Source organism: Parastagonospora nodorum (genome assembly GCF_000146915.1).
Source record: "Parastagonospora nodorum SN15 chromosome Unknown scaffold_31, whole genome shotgun sequence".
NCBI lineage: Eukaryota > Fungi > Ascomycota > Dothideomycetes > Pleosporales > Phaeosphaeriaceae > Parastagonospora > Parastagonospora nodorum.
In genome coordinates, this window is record NW_001884579.1 from 64,338 (window position 1) to 90,944 (window position 26,607).

General features: G+C 51.8%; 7 protein-coding genes across 7 annotated transcripts; 3 read left to right on the plus strand and 4 right to left on the minus strand.

Moving 5' to 3' along the window:
* Nucleotides 1-367: 367 nt before the first annotated feature.
* SNOG_14316 (hypothetical protein) lies at nucleotides 368-1,905 on the plus strand (the record flags this gene model as incomplete). The annotated part of the gene is made up of 2 exons (XM_001804458.1): nucleotides 368-446; nucleotides 500-1,905. 2 exons carry the CDS (start codon nucleotides 368-370, stop codon nucleotides 1,903-1,905), a joined length of 1,485 nt encoding a protein of 494 aa, XP_001804510.1.
* Nucleotides 1,906-5,906: 4,001 nt separating this feature from the next.
* On the minus strand, nucleotides 5,907-6,639 carry SNOG_14317 (hypothetical protein; the record flags this gene model as incomplete). Its single annotated transcript, XM_001804459.1, has 3 exons — nucleotides 5,907-6,328; nucleotides 6,385-6,480; nucleotides 6,528-6,639. The coding sequence occupies 3 exons, from the start codon at nucleotides 6,637-6,639 to the stop codon at nucleotides 5,907-5,909; spliced, it is 630 nt and encodes a 209-aa protein (XP_001804511.1).
* A 1,224-nt stretch (nucleotides 6,640-7,863) lies between these two features.
* SNOG_14318 (hypothetical protein) lies at nucleotides 7,864-9,023 on the minus strand (the record flags this gene model as incomplete). Its single annotated transcript, XM_001804460.1, has 3 exons — nucleotides 7,864-8,287; nucleotides 8,336-8,604; nucleotides 8,658-9,023. 3 exons carry the CDS (start codon nucleotides 9,021-9,023, stop codon nucleotides 7,864-7,866), a joined length of 1,059 nt encoding a protein of 352 aa, XP_001804512.1.
* Nucleotides 9,024-10,292: 1,269 nt separating this feature from the next.
* SNOG_14319 (hypothetical protein) lies at nucleotides 10,293-10,653 on the minus strand (the record flags this gene model as incomplete). Its single annotated transcript, XM_001804461.1, has 2 exons — nucleotides 10,293-10,461; nucleotides 10,490-10,653. The coding sequence occupies 2 exons, from the start codon at nucleotides 10,651-10,653 to the stop codon at nucleotides 10,293-10,295; spliced, it is 333 nt and encodes a 110-aa protein (XP_001804513.1).
* Nucleotides 10,654-10,982: 329 nt separating this feature from the next.
* SNOG_14322 (hypothetical protein) lies at nucleotides 10,983-15,043 on the plus strand. Its single transcript, XM_001804462.1, has 6 exons — nucleotides 10,983-11,838; nucleotides 11,983-11,996; nucleotides 12,193-13,295; nucleotides 13,542-13,871; nucleotides 13,909-14,389; nucleotides 14,442-15,043. The coding sequence occupies exons 1-6, from the start codon at nucleotides 11,083-11,085 to the stop codon at nucleotides 14,809-14,811; spliced, it is 3,054 nt and encodes a 1,017-aa protein (XP_001804514.1). The 5' UTR covers nucleotides 10,983-11,082; the 3' UTR covers nucleotides 14,812-15,043.
* Nucleotides 15,044-15,441: 398 nt separating this feature from the next.
* Nucleotides 15,442-16,080, minus strand: SNOG_14323 (hypothetical protein; the record flags this gene model as incomplete). Its single annotated transcript, XM_001804463.1, has 1 exon — nucleotides 15,442-16,080. One exon carries the CDS (start codon nucleotides 16,078-16,080, stop codon nucleotides 15,442-15,444), a length of 639 nt encoding a protein of 212 aa, XP_001804515.1.
* Nucleotides 16,081-16,825: 745 nt separating this feature from the next.
* Nucleotides 16,826-26,481, plus strand: SNOG_14324 (hypothetical protein; the record flags this gene model as incomplete). The annotated part of the gene is made up of 4 exons (XM_001804464.1): nucleotides 16,826-17,287; nucleotides 17,325-22,118; nucleotides 22,185-23,605; nucleotides 23,652-26,481. 4 exons carry the CDS (start codon nucleotides 16,826-16,828, stop codon nucleotides 26,479-26,481), a joined length of 9,507 nt encoding a protein of 3,168 aa, XP_001804516.1.
* Between the last annotated feature and the right edge of the window lie 126 nt (nucleotides 26,482-26,607).

Sequence of the window (26,607 nt, forward strand, 5' to 3'; positions counted from 1 at the left end):
TAGTTTTGGCCGTCTCTCAGGAGATCCGTTGAACGCTTTTTGGCCAGCGCCGCTCTTCGGCCGCTCGGACCCCCCCTGATACTCTCTCCACTCTCCACTCTTCACGCTGTCGTCCTCGGTCTACTTCCCGGCGTTCACGGTCACCATCTAGCATATTCCCATTGCTCAAGATACCCTCTGCCATTTGCCTTTGTTACTTTCCCATACTCTTCTTCAACACTGTATCTTTAGCCGACGGCGACCACCGTGCGTGCGACGCCGTCTATTTTATTTTCTTTGCTCGTCTAGCTGCGTGCTTCGCGACGCCAATCCGTTCGCCCGCCTCGAGCCACCTGCGACGACCGCTTTCGGCCGTAACCGTCCCGGTATGCCTGTCATCGATGGCGAAAAATGGGCTTGCTCGTCCTGCATCAAGGGTCATCGAGTGAGCGGCTGCAACCACGCTGGTATGGCACTTCACTGAGGCGGTGTCAACCATGGACTAACTTTGGCTTTGTAGATCGCGAGCTGCACCACATCAACCCCAAGGGTCGCCCCGTCAAGCAATGCGAGCACTGTCGCGGTGCGCGCAAGTCCAAGTCTCACCACGCCAAGTGCGACTGTGGCGACAAGAAAGACAAGGACAAGCTCAAAGACAAGGGCGACGCGAAGGGTGAGCTAACACATGACCTGAATGTTCACGACAGCCCTGACTCTTTTGCAGCTCACGACAGCCGCTGTCAGTGCCATTCAGGTGGGAAATGTCTCTGCGGAACCACCAAGGAGAGCCTTGATCTCAAGCTCGACACAAGCAAACAGACGCTTCACGATGCCCGTGCCAAACCCAAGCTGGCCACTGCGCACTCGGAAAGCCATTTGACTGTCTTTGCGAATGGTCATCACAAGCCATGCCATCGGAACAACAACACTGCACACGTCTCCGGCGCGCCCTACAAGATCCCGCGACCGCACACGCTGCACGGCCATTCGGCATTCGCTGCATTGACCCAGCATGGCAGCAGCTACAACAACAGCAAGCCAGAGCCGCAGGCTACGCGCTCCATGGACACACTGTCGTTGTCGAACAACGATTTCTACACAATGTTTGGCTCTGCTCAGAGCTCAGCTGAGGATGTTCCGTCCACAACCATGGCTAGTAACCTTGACGCGAATGCATTCCAGGATCAAATGTTCGCCAGTCAAAGCACTCTCTTCAACCAGGACGGCAACTCGCCCGGCAGCAACGTGAGCGACTCGTTCCCTACCCAGCAATGGCCTTGGGCTCATACCACTTTGACCCCTGTGAATGGTATGTTCAACTTTGGCAGTCTGTCCACTTCGCCCTCCCAAGATTGTCTGCCCAACTATGACAACGACTGGTCTATACCTTCGGCTGGTTTCAACCCGGTTTGGTCCGCTGGCGATCTTCCTCTCGACCCAAGCAAGTTTACGGATACGTTCACGCAGCCAATATCCCACAGCGGCGAATCAAAACAGAGTGGACCTGGTCTTACAGCTGCTTCTTCTGTTCATTCCGAGATTGGAGAGCCAAATCCGTTTGGCGATCTGGAGCTCAAGCCAACGCAGTCTACTGGGAGTGAGACTTTGTTCTGGGAGGACAGCCCCGTGTATCGTCTCAACAGCTCTACCCCTGGCAGCAACTTCATTGCCCCTGGCTCAATGCCAGCGGCCTCTCTCCCGCAAGTCCAAGGTCTTGAGTCAGACTTCACCAAAGGCTTGACTGCGACCCCAACCTCTATGCCCCCCGGCACTGGAGTGACGGATTTCACCGAGACGGCTGCAATCGCTATGCCTACTGGTCTTGAAGATAATATCTCTATTGATCCATGGCCTATAGAACAGAGCACGGGCTCCTTTGGCGGTTTGACTGGATTCGAGCTTTCTTATCCCAACAACTGGTTCTAGACGCCTGCGAGGGTGTCGAAGCTACTGTTGCTTCTTCCCCTTTGATGACGCTATGATTTACGACGCTGCTGGTGCAAGATGCGACCGACACTCGTACCAGACTTCATTACTATCTTCTCCTAGCCACCTGGCTACCATTTCGACCTCGGTCGCCTGTGTATATTCTAACCTGGCCCGAACCATTCGTTTATCTTGTGTTCGTGGCCGTACTACAAATTTGCTGTGCTCGACGATTAGTCTGAGAAGCAGATCTACGTACATATGTGTGGGTGGTGTTCTTGCACCTGGGTTGGTTATGTGGAGTACTTCCAAAACTATAGACAGTGCTTTCGGTGTTGCAATCATCGGACCAAATGACAAAAATCAGAATTTAGAATTCAGCTCATCTTCATTCACGTCCTGGCTGAGCGACAGGTACCTGAATTGTCATGGTTGCTCGCTAACGGCCAGGATGGCATTGCAGTGTCGCACCTTGGAAACGCCGAAGTGACGTCCTCCGCTGCAGGGCCTATGCGCAAGTGCAAAGCTCGATGCTGCCTCCACCAATCCGGTGAAGACCCATGCGCCGCCCTGCAGGCAGAGATTTCATCGACGCTGATTGATCAATCGTATCGCTCGGCATGCACTACGGTCATGTCCATCTATGGCTACTGCACATCTTGGAGGTAGCTGTTCGGGTTCTCCCACTTCATGTCGTTCTCATGGCTGCTTTTTGTGGCGATTGCTGCAACACTAGCATCACGGAATTGTCATACGAAATGTAAACTCAGTAGTTGGTATTTGGCGCTATGATAGCTCAGAAAATATCGTCTTCAATCCTCGTCCTTAACAGGCTATTGAATGTTCCGGTGTACCATTGTTTTACCTTCAGCACTACAGTTAGACTGCCGGAAGTAAGCCCTCTTGCGGCTAACCGTGCGTTTCGCTGAGCGCGGCAGAGGATCGAGGGGGGAGCAGCAACACGATCACGAACCACCCCACGCAGCTTGTCGTGAAGGGAGGGTGTAGAGCTCATGATGCGTCTGCCCAGCCCACAGCCTCCTTCAATGCATTTGCCGTTCGCGATGTTGTGTAGCCAGCCGACTGGATGATCTGCAGCATTGCAGTGCGGCAGCATGATACCATCTGCGTCCAGATCTCTATGCCTTGCTTTCCATGGCATCACGCACGACATCACGTACAGCGAACGACGACAATCAGTATAGCGGCGCAGTTGTGTTGCTGCGTGTGAAGCGCCAAAGTCGCGCTCCAATGGCGAAAATCACGCAGCCTGTTAGCGACTTCCTAAGTTAGCACACGGCTGCAAAATGTCATAGTACATAATGTACCTACTACGCCCAAACGGATTTGCATCACGAGCTGTGTGTGCCTTTTTCGCCCTGGTGCTCTTGGGAGGAATGCAATGGCGTCGTGAAGCGCAGGCAGTGGGAATCAAGCATGTCACTGTCGCCAGCAGGGCGCTCTCCACATCACCCTGTGTACGTTGAAGATCACAATTCAGCATATTCAGAAAGAGGAAATATACCTGAGTCACTGTACATCTGGGAAAGTCATGTATCCTGTCTGTTCGTCGGTTTGTTATTAGCTGACCGATGGTGCTTGCCCTGCCCGGAAGTGTTGCAACAATGCTTGCCTGGACCCTGGCGATTTGCTCCCCCACAACACATTGTTGCAACTGTGCCGCCGACTCGCGCGCTCCTCGTCCCCACACCTACATCTCATACGCAACCAGTCCACAGTATCTTTGCCATGACCGTCCGGAGTCCGCCTGAATCAATCGGCGTCTGACGATCCGTGCTGCTATCCTCCGCCTGCCTGCATACCATCTCGGCTCACCATGACTCGAAGCCACAGCGTTCGAAATTCAAGTCGCCAACAGGCAAAAAGTGCAACTTGAGTTGCACTCCTTTCCTTTCCTTTCCTTGCACATAGCACGACTTCTATCTCTCTTGTTACAATATTTGAACCTTCCAAAGTTGCCGCAACAAGCATGTCCACCCGACGATCAGCGCGTCACCAATCACAGTATCGTCGGAAAAATTCAAAAAGGACAGCCTGTCAGCGATCGACAACGGCGAACCCATCACACAACAAACGCGTATGCATGGAACAATTCCCAGCTAGGGTTCGGACTTGACTTGTTGGCCTTGATCTGCGGGGATGCTCTCCACTGTTTATTAGCGCTAAATGTGCCAATGGTATAATCGTAAGCCTCAAGTTGCACGGTGTACACCGCAATATGTCGGGTCTGGCTTGAAAATTATTCAATGTATCGAGCAGATACTCAGGTACCGGCTTTGTCAAATCTGTCTCACCAGAGCTGTGTGACTGTCTTGAGTGAACACGGTCTTCCAAGCAGTTCCAGCAGTTCAAACACCTACACACATCAACAAGGCATTTCGTTGCTTGGCCAGTAACACAGGGAGTAGCATAGTTGATAACGCTCCGACGGTCGGAAAAGAAGGACCTGTCTTCTATCTAAACAACATCGCACGGTCAGCACTGACAGGTGTGTACCTACCCCATTTGGCCGTCTGGTGAAGTCACTGACAAGGACCTTCACCAAATAATCATACATAACGTATACTTGTGTCTATCATTCAATGGCATATTGCCCTTCTCGGCTCCTGCAACGCGCTTCTGACATGTCACTTGAGCTTACTAGCATCTTCGCACTTTCGCACTCTGCCAACTCCGCTAGTAAACCAATCGTCTCAGAACACTTGCTTCAGTATGTTTCCACGGAGTCGCCCCGGACCATTCGAATCGTTCAGAAAGCCTCTTATGCAGACGCGCAACGTCACAGCCACCTCTGCCTCGTATGCGTCGTTCACAAATCATAACGAGCATGTCAGCCACGCCAAGGCTTACTCTCGAATCTGCCCGAGCAATGATCCGTAGTCAGACCGGTGTTCGCCTCGAGTCAGCCATGGATCGACGATTAACAGACCATCAGGACCCTGCACAATGGACCTCCACGATGACGACGTCTCTGGGGCTGCAGCCTCATTGCGGGTGAAGCCGAGACAGTCCCGCAATCTGTCTTTCAGAGACGGATTGATGTCGCGTGGGATGCAATGATGCAAGCCAAGGGCGGCACTTGTACAGTCAAATACTTGCGAAACACCTTGCGCTGTAGTTTCCTGGGGACGTTCATCCAATGGCTCAATGCATACGCGCTGGGGTTGAGGTTCTTGGCTACTACTATGTACGAGCGGAATTCAATCATTCCTATCACTGGCGTACGTCTGCAACACTGATATTAGAACAAGTCTTTTCCGAACTGCTGCAACCTGACATGTGCGAAAAGGTACCAGTACTAGCATTCTTTGTTTTTCTAGTCCTCAATGTAAAGGTATACGTGCTCTGGCCAGTTGAATCCATTGTAATTGCAGTCTGTCCTACATGAACGTCCTAGACGAGGAAAGCCATGACGACCTACTCTCGTCGACTAGCTCGACGAGCTCGGCTACGAGAGCCGTTCAGGCCGGGCTCGCATTCAGGTTCATACAAACTCACTTACGGCAGTGCAGATGAGGGTGCTAACGAAGCATGTCGAGCACGATCGTAGAGACGATATCCCCTTGATGTAGGCCTTAGATTTAAAGTATGCAGTAGGCTGGCGAATACAAAGTCGAAGTATCACTCAAGCTAAAGCAATGCGCACACATATTTTGTATTCAATCCACTTTTCTCAACGCCTAAAGCACTTAGTGTCTTCCTGTGCTCCAGCCCAGACTTCTTACCTTGAAACAAAACACCCAATACAAGTCTTGTCTCTTGGCCATCAAGACCGAAGATTGGCGAGGATAATCATAGCCATCGATGAAGCCGTTGTAGGCTCCGGCGTGACTGGAACCGTTATTCTTGTAGCCGTAAGGATCAGTTGTGGTGGTGCGGGATGGTATATGAGTGAGTAGTTTAGATGGGAGATTGAATTGAAGTTAAGCGCACTTGTCAATACACTGCCCCCAGTCGACAAAGATTAATTACTATTTCACTCAGCGCAGTTGCACAGACGTCATGCCTCCCGGCGTCAACCCTCGAAGTTGAATGTAGTCTTCGTACTTCTCCACGGCTTTTAGGTTCTCAGCAAGTTCACGCTCCATGGCCGGCTGCCTCGCTGCCTCGTTGTCCCTGACCAGCCGCTGAATGCGCTCCAGCGAGCGGATGACGGTCTTGTGACTGTCGACCTCCATGCACAAGACTTCAGGCTTCGAGCTCCTTCTCAGCTTCTGAACTGTGGATCTCCAGCCGGTTGCGTACCGCGCAAGCGCTTCCTCGCGGTCTTTGACGCCACGAGCGGCGACGTCGATTTCGTGCTGGAGTTCTTTCACTGACTGAGCAGTTTCTTCCTTGAGCTTCTCCATGATCTCCTTGCCCTGGAGGAGCTGCTCCAATATACTGCGGTGTTTGTTGCGTACTGTAATTGCTTGTCAGTGTCTTGTACTCACATGAATTACTGGAAGGTAGGCTTACTCCGAGCGTTTGTGGCTTCGGTGGCTTCCGTGTTGCTGTTACCCATGGCTAACTCCATGTTACGCGACTCTTGGACAAGCGCACACCAGGGCTCGTCTGTGCTGTGTCAGTGATGGTCGTGTTACTCAGGGCTATCAACGTACAAGGGGCGATCTCGATCACGTCCTCCATGCCCATCATTCCAGGAGCTGTGTTAGTAGCTTGAGACGTTGCGCGTCGGCGCAGAATGTCCTCGAGAGATTCGGGAGTAGACATTCTGAAAGATTAGCTGTAGCGTGGGTTGAATAGTCTCGGTTGAAGATGGAAATTATATAACAAAGAAGTCATGGCTTATATACTCCTGAGCCTGCGGGAATGGAAAGAATCTGCGGTACGCTCTTCACTTTTCTTTCGAGGGTAGGGAAAGCTTTGGCACGGGAGAGTGAACGCGATTTCGCCACTGAGCAGTGAAAGACTCGCAGATTCCCCAGCCTCATGCTGTTTGGAAGAGAGATCAGAAACGAGTGAGCTTGAAGAAGAAGAAGAAGTAGAATTTGGGGCGATGTTCGGCTTGCTTTATGCCATGGACTTGGTTGCTATACAAGTACGGCAAAGGGCACGCGTTGCTTGCTCAATCATGATACGAGATCACCGAAGCCTACGACAATTCTAGGCGGTCTGAGTATAAAACGAGTAATCACTTTTGTGGTAATTGTAATGCTGGAAGCTACGACTCGATTATTACAAAACCCATACTCGAGCGCGTCATTCTCTTCCAACACACCATGCAGCTGACCCCGATTACCAATTTGTACAAACATCCTGCTAGATTCTCACTGAGATAATGAAAGCAAAAACCTCTCCCGCTATTCAAGTAAACTGTCAACATACAAGTACTCAGATCAAACATTCAACATTGATACCGCAGAACTTCATGACTTCTGACACCCGAATGACTGCCTGCAAATAAGCTACGCATCCGAGTAGCTGCGGCCCCATGTGCTTTTTAGCGACCGTATCAATTGTGTCGTCTTCGGGACCATCGCCATCCACTCGTCGCTATAAATTAGTGGGGAAACCCTCCTCATGCCAACATCTCATACACTTAACCTTATGATGACCTCTCGTAGCTAGCTGTTCAACTCTCAGATACCTGTCGCCTTCTTCCCAGTATTCTCTGTCCTTTTTACTCCTGGTCAGTCTGTAAAATGAAATATATCTCACGCAGATGTCAGGCCATGACGATCCTTCGTACCTAGAGATTAATTCATCATTACTTTGGCACAGATGCCGACCGTTGGAGGTAGATAGGAGAGTCTGGAACATGTCTTCAATCACCGGCGTGCTCATTGAACTTTGTTCAGCGGTGGATGACAGAATAAATTTACATTACAAAGGTTTGGTATGTCGACACAAGTACCCCCCAAAAAGTGCAACCCGTGACGCCAATGCTATGATACAATTCCCTTAAGCCCAGCAGCACAAGCACCGAACCTTGCTTTATGTTTTCTTGTCCTCCTTCTTCTCGCCAGCACGGTCGTCGCTAGCAGCAGCCTTCTTCTTCTGCTCCTTCTTTGCGCGTGCCTCCTCATCGTGCGAAAGCTTCGACACGGCATCTGTTCCAGAGTTCAAAACCTCGCGCCTCTCCACTGGGCCGGGGATGTGATCTGGTAGTTCCCCACGTCCAATCAGGGTCAGAACAATGGACGCGCCGACGATGGCAGTAAGAATAAACCGATATGTCCTGTACCAGTCGGGGGTCCATCCCATCTTAGTTGCGCGAACGTCGACATAGTACAAGGCGACAAAGCCCATGAATTGTGTGATGAGGGCGGCCTCGATAGGCATTATGATAGTGCTCCAGGCGACGGCGGGCGCGATGACTCCTATCGCATATCGCTTGTAGCTCTGGTAACCACCGTATCTGAGAGGGTTAGCTCAAATCGGTACGAAAGCGGACATGTTCACATACCCAGCCCATTCAAGGCCCCAGTGAATGGCACCAAGAAAGGATAGAATTGATGCGCCGTATCCAATTTGCAATGGCTCGATAAGATGGAGCAGCTGTGTAGCGTTTTTTTCGTCCAGTATGTAACCATAACCGGCGTTGGAGTGATTGATCTCCCATGCACACAAGACGGTCGCCATGGAAGTTGCCAGGTACGGGATGGTACCCGCAAGACCCATGTAGTAGGCTTCTCTGGGTACATTCTTCAGACTGAAAGTTTCCTTGACCATGTTCTGCCATGTGTGAGATGGGAATTAATTTACGGGATGCGTGGGTCAATACATACCACGTCGTGCTTCATGCCCGCCATCATGTCAGCATCCTTGGGGGTTGGGTTCTCCACACCGACTTCACTGAACATAGCATGTGTAGAAGATGTTGCGGAAACGGTCTCGGGTGTTGGCTTAATCTCTTCTTTTGCATAGCGGCTCTCGGCTTGTTTCTGCGCATCTGTTATGCTGCGGCGCATGGCAGCCCCTTGAACGGGCTTCAGCGCAGCCTGTCGCTGGATTCCTGGCCGCTTGGATGCAAGTGATCCAAATTGAGTTGTCCATTGCAATGTGGAAGCTGTGCAGCGAAAGCCGGTAGCTACACGCGTAGCCGGCGCCCCAATGGATCGCGACACAAGGCGCGAAGCTCCGTTCCGGAACATTGTGAAGTTATTCGTATTATCTACACAGAGGAAGAAAGGTATAGAGCATGCACGGAAGTCAGGCAAGATAAAAGAGGAGAGCACAAGAGAAGATGAGGAAGAACACTTTAGATTTACAGTTCGCAGCTCAATCAAGTCTCCCCGCGCGACAACAAGCTCCAGCTCCAGTTGCACGCCAACGTGACGTCACGAAGTGATCGGCAGTATCTCGGCCAAGTACTCCGCAGAACTCCACTAGATTGTGAACGAAAGACGTACGTTATCCACAAAACAGCAATTTTGCGTGATGAAATGAAAAAAATCCAGATGAAAGAAGTCACGGACCTGCGATTGCAAAGAAACTCGTACTTTACATTCGGATATTCTCCTGGGTCATTCTAGCTGGCGCGACGACTACAGATGTGCCTGAAGTAGTTCAGCGCTCTGTCCCCATGTCACCGAACGCTTGGCTCGATGCACGTGTTTCAGAGTTTAAATCAAAATCTAAATCCTTGTTGTCCGACAAGTCCGATCATTCAAGTACTGCCATTTATCGATTACGACGGAAAGTGAACAGGGCTCTGATAGCTCGAAGATCGAGTAGCCTGCAGTTATACACATCACCGTCAGGCTTCGATTGCGGCGACAAGGCTCTTTGAAAAACTCCAAGTCATCAAATGAGCTGCTACAGTTGCGATCTAGTCGTGTTCCATCAAAATCGACAGCAACGGTTTCGAGAATCGGTGAATTGTACACGAGAACCGCTATCAATACCGACTTGTACTGCGTATACCTTCAGGCTACCATTTGAGCAAGCTGAACTTGGGCATATTTCTGTCATATTGTCCCCATCAATTGGCGGTGCGGCTGTGGAGTACAAGCTGTTTCATACCATGCAATTGTAAGTGATGCAAGGCCTCAGCGATCCCATAGCTTGGAGGTATACGAAAGATGGTCGGGGAATCGATTTGGTATGTTGGAGATTCAAGAGCGGTGGTTGAGATGGGTGTAAATTCGTTCCTGAGCGCAAGATTAGAACAACTCTGGCCCATAAGGGCAACATTTCACGCGCTGACTGCCACGCACCACATGGAATCTTGGAAACTGTACTGTAAGCTACAGGAGCCTGGATGTCTTCAGTAGCTTACGTCGTTCTCACAAAGCCAAAACCAAATAGGTCAGAGACGTTCAGGCTGCTCGAACGTTCATAGACTTGATGATTGGAAGCACCCATCGTTTGTGGCTGACCCAGCAATTGAGTCTACAGCAAACACCGCAGAAGTGCGCCCTTCACACCTTGTCGAGACGTGAGAGGCGCAGGTGTCCCGGCACAAACATGGACCCGGTAGGCTGCCACTGCGGGTTTGCTTCTTGTGAGATGGACCAGCCCATTGACGCAGAAGGCGGGCGGGCCCTGTTTAGCTTTGTTGGCTGGTGCGACCTGAAGGTATACGCAAAGCTATGGCGTGTCGAATGTCACATGGTACACATGGTGAGCGGTCGAGGATACCCAGGAACCGGCATAATTTGATGTTTCGTAGAGGTTGTCGATACATCTCGAAGGCGCATGAAGGCGCTGGCTCGTGCTGAGGGCCATGACAGCCATGGATGGCGGGGCTGGCCTCTCGCTTAGCGAGCCGTTTGCGGTCATGGTGGGGTCGACTTCCGTCATAGGCCCTGGAACAGCGGCGAAGAATTGTGAGGAAGAGTCAATTCGAGTGCGATGGACGGCACAGCTGGGAAATTTGCAGGCAATCGGTGCGAGTGGGCAGCATCAGGCGTTATTTGCCCACAGCAGCCCATCAGGCAGCTACCCGTAGTGGGTCCGCGCAGCTGCGAGGAGGCTGTAGAAGTTTCTGGTGGGCCAAAGCGCCGCGTAGAAACGCTTAGAAACTTGTCGAACAACAACCTCGTCCACCAGAATAAAAGCTCAACGCCCGCCTCTGCACTTGTTTCCCACTACACACACAAGCAACTCAACTGCAAAGCCTCACCTACACTAAGTCACACGACTTGTGAGCAACTACTACGATTTCCCTTGCTTCTTTGATACCCCACCGCACATACACACAACACCATCATGTCTAGCTCAGGCCCCGCGATCGGTATCGACCTGGGTACCACGTACTCTTGCGTCGGTATCTTCAGAGACGACCGCATTGAGATTATCGCCAATGACCAGGGTAACCGCACAACACCCTCGTTCGTTGCTTTCACCGACACCGAGCGTCTCATTGGAGACTCTGCGAAGAACCAGGTCGCCATGAACCCCTCCAACACAGTATTCGACGCAAAGCGCCTCATCGGCCGCAAGTTTGCCGATGCTGAGGTTCAGGCCGACATGAAGCACTTCCCTTTCAAGGTCATCGACAAAGGTGGCAAGCCTGTCATCCAGATCGAGTTCAAGGGCGAGGAGAAGACTTTCACACCTGAGGAGATCTCATCCATGGTCCTCACCAAGATGAGGGAAACCGCAGAGTCCTACCTCGGTGGCACCGTCAACAACGCCGTCGTCACTGTCCCTGCCTACTTCAACGACTCCCAGCGTCAGGCTACCAAGGACGCCGGTCTCATCGCCGGTCTCAACGTCCTCCGTATCATCAACGAGCCCACCGCCGCTGCCATTGCCTACGGTCTTGACAAGAAGACCCAGGGCGAGCGTAACGTTCTCATCTTCGACTTGGGTGGTGGTACCTTTGATGTCTCCCTCCTGACCATCGAGGAGGGCATCTTCGAGGTCAAGTCCACTGCCGGTGACACTCACTTGGGTGGTGAGGACTTCGACAACCGTCTCGTAAACCACTTCACCAATGAATTCAAGAGGAAACACAAGCGCGTAAGTACCCCCCTCCTGTCTACCTTCACCTGATTTTCCTTTTCATTTCATTTGGTGTTGCACCATCCTGGACCCCTTCGGACCCCTTTGGACCCCATCGCATCGCAATCGCGATGCGGCATCCTGGATGCCTTCACACCCCAGGCAGGTGCCTTCAGGTGCGTCAAACCTTCGACTTGATGCACCTTCCTGGTTACCTTCACACCTGCCTGGGGTGTCGCATACCTGCCACGCCATGAGCCATCCTGGCTACCCTCACAATGTTGGGAGGGAAGGGTCAACACCTCGATCAGACCCTTCCCTGCCAACATCGGCTGACATCCACACCCTCTGCTGCCACTTCACTGCTCCCAGCCTCAAACATCCACCAACATCCACCAACATTCGCTTCTGCTGCCGCTGCATCCTGAGAGATCAAGACATGCTGTTCGGCGCCTCTGATCTGCAGTCCTGTCTTCTTCTGATCATCTGGGCCAATATTCACACACTTCACTTTGGCAACCCTCTCTTCCGACATGTTCTCGATTCCAAGGCTCTGCTTCTTGATCTCTTCACTGGCCTGTCTCTGTCTTTCTGCCCTGGACTTTGGACGCTGCTCAACCTCGCTGGTCCACCAACTCTCCAGTGGCTTCGTGACCATCACTCCGATGCACCGCTCAACGTCTGGGGTGTCTACCTTCTCCTCCTCGAGAAAGAAGGGAGTCGCGCCATTACATACATCGGATCTGGGACAGCTGCATCAAGAGGTCTTCGAGCTCGAATTGAGGAGCATCACAGTGGCAAATGTCCAGCTACGTGGGTTCAGGACGCCATGCGGAATGGCTGGGACATCACCCATACAATTTTGCTTGCTACCTGTCCAATCCCTTCCCCAGAGGACGTCCCTGTCTACAGGCTTGTTGTTGTCGCACTCGAGTCTGCCTTGGCTGCGCTCTTCTGGACTTTTCGCCGCCTGGATCACGAGTATGGGTATACCTTCCGCACCTCTTGGACCAGAGAAGAGCTACCCTATGACGGCGCCTGCACACATAATCCCATTGGCGAACCAGTTTATGGCAATTTCCACCTCAGCAAGGATGAGCTCAAGCAGATGGCTGCTGAGACAAGAGAGCGAAATCGAATCTACCAGCTCGAATATGCTCGAGAGCTCCGCAAGAATCCTACGGAACAGTACAAGAAGACTCAGAAGGCCAACAACATCAAGCAGAGGCCTGGTACTCAAGGCTCGTCCAGCAAGCATCAGTTCGCAACAAACTGTATGAATGCAAGACCTGCAATGTCTCATGCAGAGATATGGCAACCTTGGTGCGCCATAATGCAACTCCTCGACATCGGCGAATGGGTTGAGAAGGGTGCTGATGCATGGAAATGTTGTGGCACCGATTTCAAATTCGAGTCCAACTACAACAAGCACATCACCACCAAGTCTCATCTGGCGAAGCATCCGGGAAGCAGCTGTATGAGTGTCCTGGATATCCTCACACTACTATCCTGCCTTCACTTCATCACTCCATCCTGCACCCTGGACACCTTCACAGCATTCTGGCTCCTCACCATTCATCACTCCATCCTGCACCCTGGACACCTTCACAGCATTCTGGCTCCTCATCATTCACTGCATGATCCTGCACCCTGGACACCTTCACAGCATTCTGGCTCCTCACCATTCACTGCATGATTACGCACCCTGTATATGTTCACACCACTGACTGCTTACCAGGATTTGACCTCCAACGCTCGTGCTCTCCGCCGTCTCCGAACTGCTTGCGAGCGGGCCAAGCGCACCCTGTCCTCCTCCGCGCAGACCTCCATCGAGATCGACTCCCTGTTCGAGGGTATCGACTTCTACACCTCCATCACCCGTGCCCGCTTCGAGGAGCTGTGCCAGGACCTCTTCCGCTCCACCATGGAGCCTGTTGAGCGTGTCCTCCGCGACGCTAAAATCGACAAGTCTTCCGTCCACGAGATCGTCTTGGTCGGTGGATCTACCCGTATCCCCAAGGTGCAGAAGATGGTCTCCGACTTCTTCAACGGCAAGGAAGCCTAACAAGTTCCATCAAACCCGACGAGGCCTGTTGCCTACGGTGCCGCCGTCCAAGGCCGCCATCTTGTCTGATGACACCTCCTCCAAGTCGACCTCCGAGATCCTGCTTCTCGACGTCGCGCCGCTTTCCATCGGTATCGAGACCGCTGGTGGTGTCATGACTGCTCTCATCAAGCGCAACACCACTATCCCCACCAAGAAGTCCGAGGTCTTCTCCACCTTCAGCGACAACCAGCCTGGTGTGCTTATCCAGGTCTACGAGGGCGAGCGCGCGCGCACGAAGGACAACAACCTGCTCGGAAAGTTCGAGCTTACCGGCATCCCACCTGCGCCTCGTGGTGTTCCTCAGATCGAGGTCACCTTCGATGTCGACGCCAACGGTATCATCAACGTCTCTGCTCTCGAGAAGGGCACCGGAAAGACCAACAAGATTGTCATCACCAACGACAAGGGCCGTCTCTCCAAGGAGGAGATCGAGCGCATGTTGGCTGAGGCCGAGAAGTACAAGTAAGTTCCACACTCTCCTACTCTGAAAACATTATGCTAACAATCACTCCAGGGCTGAAGACGAGGCTGAGGCTTCCCGTATCTCTGCTAAGAACGCTCTCGAGTCATACGCCTACTCGCTCCGCAACACTCTCAGCGACTCCAAGGTCGACGAGAAGCTTGACGCCGGCGACAAGGAGAAGCTCAAGGCTGAGATTGATAAGACCGTCGCGTGGTTGGACGACAACCAGACCGCCACCAAGGACGAGTACGAGTCCCAGCAGAAGGAGCTCGAGGGTGTCGCCAACCCCATCATGATGAAGTTCTACGGAGCTGGTGGTGAGGGTGGCATGCCCGGCGGTATGCCCGGTGGCGGCATGCCTGGTGGCGCCGCTCCCGGTGGTCACTCCGATGACGGTCCTACCGTCGAGGAGGTTGACTAAGCGTATCGCTCCCGGCTTGCTTTCCTTCATCTTCATATTCCAGCATAGACTTTTGTCTCGGGCGGTAGTTCCTCGGAGTTCTCGGCTATTCAAGCCTTTTTCACGGTTTCTTTGAATGCATCGGATGATTTACGATCAACATGATTCGGAGGGTGAAAAGTTTGCGGTGTTATGACACCGTGTCATCGGATCTTCCTCCTAGATAGAGAGAATTGAACAATTAATTCAAGAATACTCGCTCCTATGCTTCGTAATTTGTGTGATGTTGTGAACATTGAGAATACTCTCGGTAGTGTGATCTATGTCGGTCAATGTCCACGGTTTGTGGAAATGAGATAAGTTGAACCTGTCTATCTTGATAGCAGCATTAGCCCAATCCTGTGTCATCAAATGGCCTTGAGGGTATACAGGTTCATCACCCATGCCGGGCGGGATAGCAGAAGACTCATGCGCTGTCACCTAATGCTGGCATGGCCTTTGAGGATATCCAGGCCCTACTAATTAAGAGTGATTATGTAGTAAATGAAAATATCTCACGCGCAATCGAATGCCATGCACATGTGTTGATGAATTGTATGATATATGTACTGGCATCTTACGCTATCTAACAGCCCCATCACCACCAATCCATCACGACTCCCTCTTCCCCATGCCAAACGCGCCAACTACCCTCTCATCCTCCCCCCTTAACCTCCACACATCCTCACTACTCGGACCCTTCCTCAGCTTGTCTTCCTTCTCCCTATACCTCTCCTGCACCATGCGCTCCTTGACGTCGCGCCCACTATAGCTATTCTTAACACGCATGCAGAACCAGAAGTCGTTCCAGTGGTCGCTACACGAGCGCAGCTGGCCGTAGCGGTATATGTCGTTGAAATGGCCGCCGAGTGAGGAGCAGTAGAAGGCTGAGTCGAAGGCGGCGCGGCAGGACATTGTGCGCGGGAGGTGGGGGTCGAGTTCGTCGTTTTCGTTGGAGGGGAAGGGGGAGGGGGAGGGGGTCTGAGTGCTGGAGTTTGTGGTTGTGGAGAAGGAGGGAGGGGCGAGATGGGGGTGGGCGGCATAGAAGTCGGGGTCGTGGTCGTGGGGTGCGGTGTCGGGGTGTGTAGGTGGGCTCGATGCCGAGCTGGAAGGAGGTATTGAGTGTGGCACTGAGCCTGACAGAGCCTCGTGAGGCTGGAGTTGTGGTGCTGATTGCGATAATGTTTGCGGTTGTGATTGAGGCTGTGCTTTGGCGTCCACGCTGCCACTTGAGAAGGGCCACCAGGTCATTGTGGTGGTATGTGTGTGGTTTTGCGCAGGGCGTACGTTTGGAGCGCCGGTGATTGTGCGATGCTAGTACGTCAGGTAAGGGAGGGTCGCACACTGTGTGTGTCTGGACAGGTGCCGAGGTAGAGTTGGAAGAGCAGATGTAGTGAGATTGCAAATGCCTTCACGGTATCGAATGTCGATGTGTCTGGAGCTAGCGTACCAAAAAGTGCAACGCGATCAACCGCGGGATGAAGCTGCAAGCTTGCAGCGAATCACCGTTGAGACGGCCCGCCTGAGGGCCTGTCAAATCATAGCGTGCCAGCCAAATCGCCCAACTCTACGTCATGCACGTCTCTTGGTCGCACTTGCGTCTGCCTTGCGGTGATCGCTGCATCCCCACATCTGCTGCTTGAGCGCGCGCTGAGTCAAGAGCTAGACGTGTCTTGTACAACTGCCCGTTTTGACTTTTCTTCCCTTCTCTATCTATTCCCCTTGCGACCTTCGCACACAGGTCCTCGGTAATACTCGACGCACGTCACTATTCTCAGGACCCGGCCACAGTCCTGTATTTACATATTTACACCCCGCCTGCTGTTTACAGACCACGATACCCGATACCCCCGAAGCGCACTGTTCCTGCGCCCTCGCGACTGTCCCTTATGACTTCACCAATCCTTGCCACGTAACGAACCACCCCATAACCCCGCCGGACACACAACCTTCTTTCTCGACGCTGCGGCCCGCGTGACGGTCACCTGCCGCCACCATGCTCGAGGGACTAGTGTCGAACCTGCTTAATCGGTTCTTGGGCATGTATGTCCAGAACTTCGATCCCAAGCAACTCAATGTCGGCATCTGGTCTGGTGACGTCAAGCTACGGGACCTCGAATTGCGCCGCGAGGCCCTCGACCAGCTGCATCTGCCACTGAACGTAGTCGCAGGACATCTGGGCTCTCTCACACTCTCGATACCGTGGTCGAATCTGCGAGGGAAGCCGCTCAAGGTCAACATCGAGGATGTCTTTCTGCTTGCAGCACCGAAGGAGGACTCCACTTACGACGCCGACGAGGAAGAGCGTCGGGCACATGCTGTCAAAATGGAGAAGCTGGACAGCGCAGAATTGCTGAAGGAGCGCAATACCGAGGGAATGAGCCCTGAAGAACAGCAGAAGAACCAGAGCTTCACGGCAAGCTTGGTCACCGCCATCGTGGACAATGTCCAGATCACCGTCAAGAACATCCACATCAGATACGAAGACTCAATAGCGGATCCTGGGCACCCTTTCGCACCTCGGAGTCACCCTCGCAGACTTCAGCGCCGTCAGTACAGACGAGAACTGGAAGCCGACCTTTATCCAGGGCAACGCCTCTTCGACACACAAGCTAGCGACCCTCGGGTCTTTGGCAGTTTACTGGGACACGGACTCGAAACTTATAGGCACCGGCAAAGGCAGTGACACCAAAGATGAACAGCACATCGACAATGCCGAGTTCATCGAGAAGGTCAAAGGCATGATTGCAAGAGGCGACAACCCGGATCTGGGCGACCATCAGTTCATTTTGAAACCTATCAGTGGTCGTGCCGGCCTGGAGATGGACAAGACTGGGAAGATTGACCGGCCAAAGATGAAGGCGCGCCTGCTCTTCGATGAGCTTGGTTTCATCATCGACGAGGACCAATACCGGGACGCTCTCATGCTCGTTGACCTTTTCCACTACTTCATTCGACATCAGGAGTACAAGAAATTTCAGCCCAAGTCATCACCCAAGGAAGACCCAGCCGGATGGCTCAAGTTTGCCGGACAGGCGGTTCTTGATAAGATCCACGACAGGAATCGCAAATGGAGCTGGGCCTACTTCAAAGAACGACGAGACGATCGGTTACGGTACATCGAGCTCTTCAAGAAAAAGAAGCGCGAGGAGACACTCACAGCTGATGAAGCTAAGGACCTGGACACACTCGAGCGAAAGCTTACATATGAAGATCTTCGTTTCTGGCGCTCTTTGGCGCGAAACCAGCTGCGCAAAGAGAATGTTGGTGTCAAGAAGCCGCCACCGAAACAGACATGGAGTTCCTGGGTTTGGGGCACGAAGCAGGAAGAGCATCATGACGAAGAAACCCAAATGTCTGAGCAGCAACGTAAAGAGCTCTACGATGCCATTGCGTGGGATGAGAAACAAGCCATCACAGAGGCTGTGGATATGCCTCGAGAATATGTCAAAATGGAGGTAAACATGAGCCTCAGAACTGGAAGTTTCACATTGAAGCGCGATCCGCATGGGGCATCTAAAGAGGTTCTACGCTTGCTCTTTGACTCATTCAGCACACAATTCTTGCAGCGCACAGATTCCATGTTCGTCAAAGTTGCTCTCGAGGGCATGCGCCTTTATGATGGTACCACCGACGGCAGCCTCTTTCCTCAGATCATCACCATTAAGGATGCCCCGCCAGTTCCAGATGACAAACGTATCGAAGAGCTTGACGACGATGAAACTTCCAAGGATGATGCAAACGAAGACGAGGACGAGGAGAAAGAAGATCCGTTCTTCCAGCTCTCTTTTGAAAAGAACCCCCTAGACAACAGTGCTGACACTGCCCTGACCATGAAGCTAAAAGGCATGGAGTTTGTTTACAACCCGCGTTTCGTTGTCGAGGTGGCGAAATTCTTCAAACCTCCGGAACGTCACATGGAGTCAATCGGAGCGCTCATGGAAACTGCGGGGGCTACTGTCGAAGGAATCCGCCAGCAGACTCGTGCAGGACTCGAATTTGCCTTGACAGAACACAAAACTATCAATGCACAGCTCGATTTGCAGGCTCCCCTCATCATCATCCCTGACTCAGTCACCCGGAAATCGAGCAACTGCCTCATTCTTGATGCTGGTCATGCAAGCGTGACTAGCGAGCTAGTTGACAAGGACACATTACGCGACATACAGGCGAAGCAAAAGCAGCAGTACACCGATGAAGACTTCCGAAATCTCGAGAATCTGATGTATGACAAGTTCAACCTCAAATTACATTCGACCCAGGTGCTCATAGGACCGTCAATCGAGGAGACTCGTGCCCAACTGGAGGAGAAGTCGTCCTCGCGAAACTTCCACATCGTCGACAGAATCAACATGGACTTCAAAATCGAGATCTGTATCGTGCCAAAAGCGTCTGATCTGACCAAATTCCGCGTCTCGGGAAATCTGCCAATTCTCCATGCGTCCATATCAGATGCGAAGTACAAGAACTTAATGAAACTTATAGACGTCGCGATACCGAAATTCGATGATGATGCCCCGGCTAAGCAGGTTGTGGAGGGCGCGAAGGGCCCATCCAATTTGAAGCCGACAAGCCAAGCCAAGCCTGCTGATAAAGATCCACTTGGCAGGTCACGTTCCAAGTCATTCCAATTTGCAGCTCAAGAGCACGAACTCGTCATGGAAGAAGAGGGTGATCACGATGGTGATGGTAATGAGAAATTTGAAGACGCATCAGAAGAGAAGGATAAGGTCAAGGAAGCTCATGTGCATCAACGAAACTTCGAGTTCAAATTCACTGTAGACAAGCTCCAGGGATCTCTGTACCGGACTGATCCAGAGGGCAGAAAGGCAGATAGGCTTTTGGTGGAACTCATCGCTGAGCATTTCGATCTGGATTTCTACCAGGAGCCATTTGAGATGGGCGCGGATGTCAGCCTCCGTAGTCTTGCTGTTGAAGATCATGTGGAGGACAACCCTATTCCAGAGTTCCGGAACATCATATCATCAGAAGATGTCTCTGCAGATGAACAGAAGGATCTGTTCACCCTGAAGTTTGTCAAAGTCAACAAGGAGTCACCTGAATTCCAGACCAAGTTTGAGGGTATCGCGACCAACTTAGACGTCGCGGTCTCGACGATCAACCTAATTGTAACAAGGCGGACATTGTTGACATTGCTGGACTTCGTTCTCATAACCTTCACGAACCCAGGAGAGTCAGAGAACCAACAAGCACAAATCGCCGAGAAGCCGGACGAGCAGCAGCAGGCTGCCCCACAACCGCAGACCGAACCAGACAAGATCAGGATCCGCGCCGAACTCAAACGCATTGCGGTTGTACTCAACAACGATGGCATACGACTTGCCACACTGAGTTTGAGCTCCGGTGATGTTGCCATCTTCCTCAATGGTAAGGCGATGCGCATTGGTGGCCGCCTCGGAAATCTCTCCCTCATCGATGATGTAAATCAAGGAGTGTCTGAGGAGTCTTCGCTTCGTCAGTTGGTCACAATCGAGGGAAAGAACTTGGCAGACTTCAGCTACGAGACCTTTGATCCAGATCTGGAAAGCTACCCTGGCTACGACATGTCTGTGGCGCTGAAGACGGGTTCCATCAAGATCAACTTCCTCACTGAGCCCTTTCGGAAGATCATGGAGTTTGCTGTCAAATTTGGCAAAATGCAGGCCATTTTCAATGCAGCACGACAGGCAGCAGCCAATCAAGCCACACAAATACAACAGCGGGCATCTAAGTTCCACTATGACATTACAATCAGCACACCAATCGTGGTGTTCCCAAGAATGGTCATCTCGGACAAGCCAGATCGCGATACGCTGACAGCGAATCTGGGCGAGATTTACGCGAAGAACACGTTCGTCCCGCTAGACGACAGCGAGAATGCAGACGTCGCCAACAAGATCTCTGCCGGTATCAGGAATATTAAGCTGACATCTAATCTTCACTACAACGAGGATCGCTCAGAAGAGCTAGAGCTCATCGACAAAGTCGATGTTGACTTCAACCTTACCATGGTAGACCACAAGCCTGGTTTTGAAAGGCCTGATCTTGAGATTGAAGGCTCAATGTCCAACATTAATTTGCGACTTACACCTGAGCAGATGAAGTTTGCACTAGAGCTGTCGCGAACTATACCACAAGCTTTCGCCACCCAGTCAGATAAGGAGATTGAGGAGGACGTGCAATCCGAATTGCCTGCATCGACAACAAAGCCTGCGCGTCAACTGACGGATAAGGAAACGCCCGATACAGAACCGTCCAAGCCTGTCGCTTCATCGCAAGGTCCTGAATTGAAGACAGACGACGACAAGTGGACAAAGCTTGACTTCGTTTTCAAGGTAGGCTCCATCGCTTTAGAGCTGCTGAAGTCGAGTGATGGAGAGCCTATTGGCGATCTCGAGGCAGCAAGCTTATCCAAGTTCTCTCTCAACGACACCAACGTCAAAGTACGCATGATCAGCGATGGCTCAATGGAAGCGGAACTTGTCGTTCAATCGTTCACTATACGAGACAGCCGCACACAGGGAACGAATAAATTCAGGAAGATCATGTCGCTCATCAACAACGACGTAAAACAGCAATTCATGGCTAGTGTCTCCATCTCTGGTGGACAAGAGCGCAATTTGATAGCGCTTCTCACAATTGATAGCCCGAGGATTATCCTGGCTTTGGATTACTTGTTCGCGTTACAAGCCTTCGTGAACGCTGGTCTTGCGACTGATCAGCCCCTGGCTATCGAGGAGGAAGCTGAGCAGGACGAGATAGACAGTGATGATGAGATCATGTCTCCAGACGGCTCTCGGACATTGGAGAAGCCAAAGACTCCGGAAGAGCCTACCGAAAATGGGATGAACATTTCATTCAGAGTCAACCTTGTGGATGCACAGGTCGTTCTCATTGCAAATCCAGCATTGGCCAGCTCCGAAGCCATCGTACTAGGTACAAAGCAAGTCCTTGTGTCGAAGCAGCAAGCCATGACATTACAGGTCGATAAGGTCGGCATGTTCTTGTGTCGGATGGACCGATTCGATACGAACAGATTGCGCATCCTTGACGACTTCAGCATACAGACCGCTCTCGATATGCGCAACCAGGGTCCGAAATCATCGCTAATAAGCATCAACATCGATATCGAACCACTGGTGCTTCGCCTCTCACTTCGCGATATCTTGTTGGCTATGCAAATCGTCAACCGTGCATCTGCTATGTCAGCAGGCGATGACAAGAAGCTGCCCACAGAAGAAGCCCAAAAGCTCAAACCAGCGACACCCTCAAAGAAGCCCAAATCAAGTGTAGGTCAAGCTTCCACAACCAGACCGCGTGCGAAATCCATTGCAACAACAAAAAAATCTATCCAGCAAGGACAACATCAATCTTCCTCAGGAGCGCCATCATCCTCGGTAATCCTCAAAAGGGAAGAGATGCACGTCAACATTGAAGGCATACGAGTGGTTCTGATTGGCGATGTTCATGAAATGCCAATGCTTGACTGGCGTGTCAAGAAGTTTGGTGTCGATGTGCGAGACTGGTCTGGTGCCATGGTCGCCGACACATCACTTGATACCCTCATCAATGTATACAACTTCTCCAAGTCCGCTTGGGAGCCACTGATTGAGCCTTGGAGTGTTGGCTTCCACATGGCCAAGGACCAGAACCCAGAAAGACTCTCTGTGGATTTATACTCCCGTAAATCGATGGAGCTTACAGTAACTGCTGCTACGATTGCCTTGGGATCGAAGTCATTCGACTTCCTTGCTGGCGAAGAGGACATTTTATCGAAACCACGTAGTAGCGATGCACCATACCGTATCCGTAATCATACTGGTTTCAGTCTCGACGTTTGGGCCGAAGGCAAAGAAGTCGAAGGCTTCTCTACAAAGCTGGAAGATGGCGAAGAGCAGCCATGGCGATTTGAGGACCCCATGTCGACCAGAGAGACATTGTCTACCGATGGCGCAAGTGGCATGGTCGGTGTTCGCCTTGGAGGAAGTGGTTTCGACACTTTGTCTCGCATACCTGTACATCGTGAGGGCGAATTTCTGTACAACCTCAAGCCAAAGCAGGATCGCATTCAGCATCGCATCCTGGTCGAGGTCAAACTAGGGGCAGACAACATCAAGAGCATCACGTTCCGATCTCCTCTCCTGGTGGAGAACAACACACAAATCCCAATCGAGCTAGGGATGTTTAGCCCCGAAGACGGCCACCTTCTCAAGATCGATAAAATCGCGCCTGGCGACGCAAGACCTGCGCCGATAGGATCTGTATATATGCATTCCATCGTCATCCGTCCAGACCAAGGATTTGGTTATTCTTGGTCGAATGAGCGTCTTTTCTGGAAGGATCTGCTCAAGCGACCCACGAGGACCATCACTTGTCGGGGCGAACAAGATGATCAGGCACCACCCTTCTACTTCCAGCTGCATGCAACTTATGACAAAAAGGATCCGATGACTGGCGTTTATCCTTACATGCGCCTCCGACTTCAAGCTCCTGTCGAGATCCACAATCTCTTGCCATACGACTTCAAGTATAGGATTTACGACAGTAACACGAAGAAAGACTGGACCAATTTCCTGAGGAAGGGTGGGATCAGCCCAGTCCATGTGGTGGAGCTCTCTCACCTACTACTTGTTAGTGTCGAGATGCAGGATGGTCCTTTTAAGCCCAGCAAATTCGGCATCATCAATTCCACAGACCGTGAAAGCTTCCGCCGGGAGAAGGTGCTGGAGGTTAAGGACGACAACGGCCAGATTCTGCACCTAAATATGCATTTCTTGTAAGTTGTCCCAAACCGTAATATCTGCACCCACTAACAATAATAGTAACTTCCCTGATGCTGGTGGAGCATTCAAAGTCGCGATCTACAGCCCATACATTGTGCTCAACCGTACTGGACTTGAGCTGGACGTTCGACCACAGCAGTTCATGGGTCAGGCCAAGTCTGCAGCTGGACAGAACATTCTGTCAAACAACACCGATCAGTCGGGCAAAGCATTGCCATTCATGTTCTCATACCCGACAGACAACAAGAAGAATCGTGCTTTGATGAAAGTTGGCGAATCCAGCTGGAGCAAGCCCCAAAGTTTCGATGCGATCGGAAGCACATACACAGTAGCGCTGCCATCCACTAAATCTAGATCGGAGATGCAGCTTGGTGTGTCTGTCGCCGAGGGCGAAGGAAAGTACAACTTGACGAAGGTTGTATCGATCGCACCACGCTTCATCGTCAAGAACAAGATCAAGGAGGAGCTACTCCTCCGTGAACCCGGTCAGTCCGATTGGATGACACTCAAGGACGGCGAATTACTTCCCCTACGCTGGTTGCGACAAGGTGGATCGCCACAGTTGTCTCTCTGTTACCCAGGTGTCAACAACCAATGGTCATCGCCATTCCACATCTCGAACGTCGGCAATGTTCACGTAAAGCTTTCTAAAGCTGGACAGCGCCAAAAATTAGTCCGTGTTGACATCCTGATGGAGCAAGCGACGATATTCTGTCATATCAGCGTGGAGACAAAGCACTGGCCATTCTCTTTCAAGAACACGAGTGACCAGGAATTCTTGTACTGGCAGCAGAATCCAAACCTTGACGAAGATGAGGATGATCGTGGCTCAGGCTTCCGGCCGATAAGATACCGCCTGCCTCCTCGAAGCATTATGCCGTATGCCTGGGACTTCCCCGCGGCGAAGAACAAGGAGATCGTGATCAGCGCCAATGGTAGAGAGCGACACGTCAAGCTTGCGGAGATCGGACCTCTCATCCCATTCAAGATCCCACCTGGCCAAGAACGGGGTGGTATGAAGGTCATTGATCTCAATGTTGTTGCTGTCGGCCCAACACAGACGCTTGAAATCTCGAACTACAAGCCTTCGAAGAGTTTGTACAAGCAGAAGTCTGGTACTGCGTCTTCCTCTACGACTACCGGCTTTGAAGTTAAGGATCAAGACACAGACGTGACCTTCAAGGCGCAACTGCGACTTGCGGGTATCGGTGTCTCGCTCGTGAACAGACACCTTCGCGAACTGGTCTACATCACACTGCGTGACATTGAGATGAAGTACTCCGACTCTCCAATTTACCAAATGATCAACTTGCAGGTCAAATGGGTGCAGATTGACAATCAGCTGTACGGTGGTATCTTCCCCATCATCTTCTATCCCAGTGTCGTTCCCAAGACTGGCAAGGAGATGGAGGCACATCCCATTTTCCAGACTACTATTACCAAGGTCAAGGATGACTCGTACGGTGTACTGTACATCAAGTACTTCACGTTCCTCCTACAGCAGATGACGGTTGAGATCGACGAGGATTTCATATTCGCAGTGATCGACTTCGCCAACATTCCTGGAGCCTCTTGGTCGGAAGAAAAAGAAGGCAAGCTGTGGGACGACTCACTCGACCTTCCAGAGCCCAAGCAAGAGCAGTCCGGACAGGACGTCTACTTCGAACTACTCCATCTTCAGCCTATGCAGATCGATCTGTCATTCGTGAGAACGGAGCGCATCAACGCTGAAGACACTATGAGCACATCGAACCCCTTCATGTTTGCTGTCAACGTCCTCACCATGTCTATTGGAAATGTCAACGACGCGCCTGTTCGGTATAACTCCTTAATCCTTGAGAATGCTCGCATCTCTACAACGGCATTGATCAACAATATCAAAAACCATTACGTGCAAGAATCATTGCGACAAGTGCACGTAATTATCGGATCTGCCGACTTCCTTGGTAATCCTGTTGGTCTCTTCACGAACATCAGCTCCGGTGTTGCCGACATTTTCTACGAGCCGTACCAGGGTCTCGTCAAGTCTGACCGCCCAGAAGAGCTTGGTATTGGTATCGCAAAGGGTGCATCCAGCTTTGTCAAGAAGTCCGTTTTCGGATTTTCTGACAGCATGGCCAAGTTCACAGGCAGCATGTCCAAGGGACTGTCCGCTGCTACGCTCGACAAAGAGTTCCAAGACCAGCGTCGCAACACCCGCTCCCGCAACCGACCCAAGCATGCGCTCTACGGCATCACAGCTGGTGGTAACGCGTTTGCCAATAGTCTTGCCAGCGGTCTAGGCGGTTTGGCACGACACCCAATTCAAGGTGCTGAGAAGGAAGGCGCGCTCGGTTTCGTCAAGGGTGTCGGTAAGGGTCTTCTCGGTGTTCCCACCAAAGCTGCGATTGGTGCCTTTGATCTCGCATCCAATATGGCCGAAGGTGTCCGCAACACAACAACCGTCTTTGATCAAGAAGGTCTCGATCGCGTGCGCCTGACGCGCTTCATTGGTACCGACGGCATTGTACGCACCTACTCGCAGCGCGAAGCCCTCGGCCAATTCTGGCTCAAGACGCTGGACAATGGCAAGTACTTCAACGAAGACTACATTGCCCACCTCGAGCTGCAAAACAAAGAGATGCTTGTCATGCTCACCTATAACGGCGTCATGATGGTGCGCGCAAAGAAGCTTACGACAGAATGGGAAGTTTTGCTCAAGGATGTGCAGACGATTAGCAAAGAGAGGACAGGTCTGGGTATTGCGCTCAAGGGAGGCAACCAAGGACCTTTCATCCCCGTTGGAGACGAGGGTAGCAGAAATTGGTTTTACAGGCAGATTGCCGTGGCGGTAAATGCGTATAATGACAAGTGGAATGCGAAGGGGTAGGCACACTGAGAAAGAGAGAAAAGCTTTGGTTGCGGCATAGCGTGGTCTTCAGTTTGGTTGGTTTCACACGATACACGACTTATTCAATAATGTACATGTCTTTTCATTCTCTTTGGATTCGTCCGC

Excerpts from the sequence above, each read along its gene's own strand:
- SNOG_14322 (XM_001804462.1), top strand. The coding sequence starts at position 11,083 with ATGTCTAGCTCAGGCCCCGCGATCGGTATCGACCTGGGTACCACGTAC. Across the intron at positions 13,296-13,541 it reads GAAGCATCCGGGAAGCAGCT|CACTGACTGCTTACCAGGAT; the intron begins GTATGAGTGTCC and ends ATATGTTCACAC. Across the intron at positions 14,390-14,441 it reads GCTGAGGCCGAGAAGTACAA|GGCTGAAGACGAGGCTGAGG; the intron begins GTAAGTTCCACA and ends CAATCACTCCAG.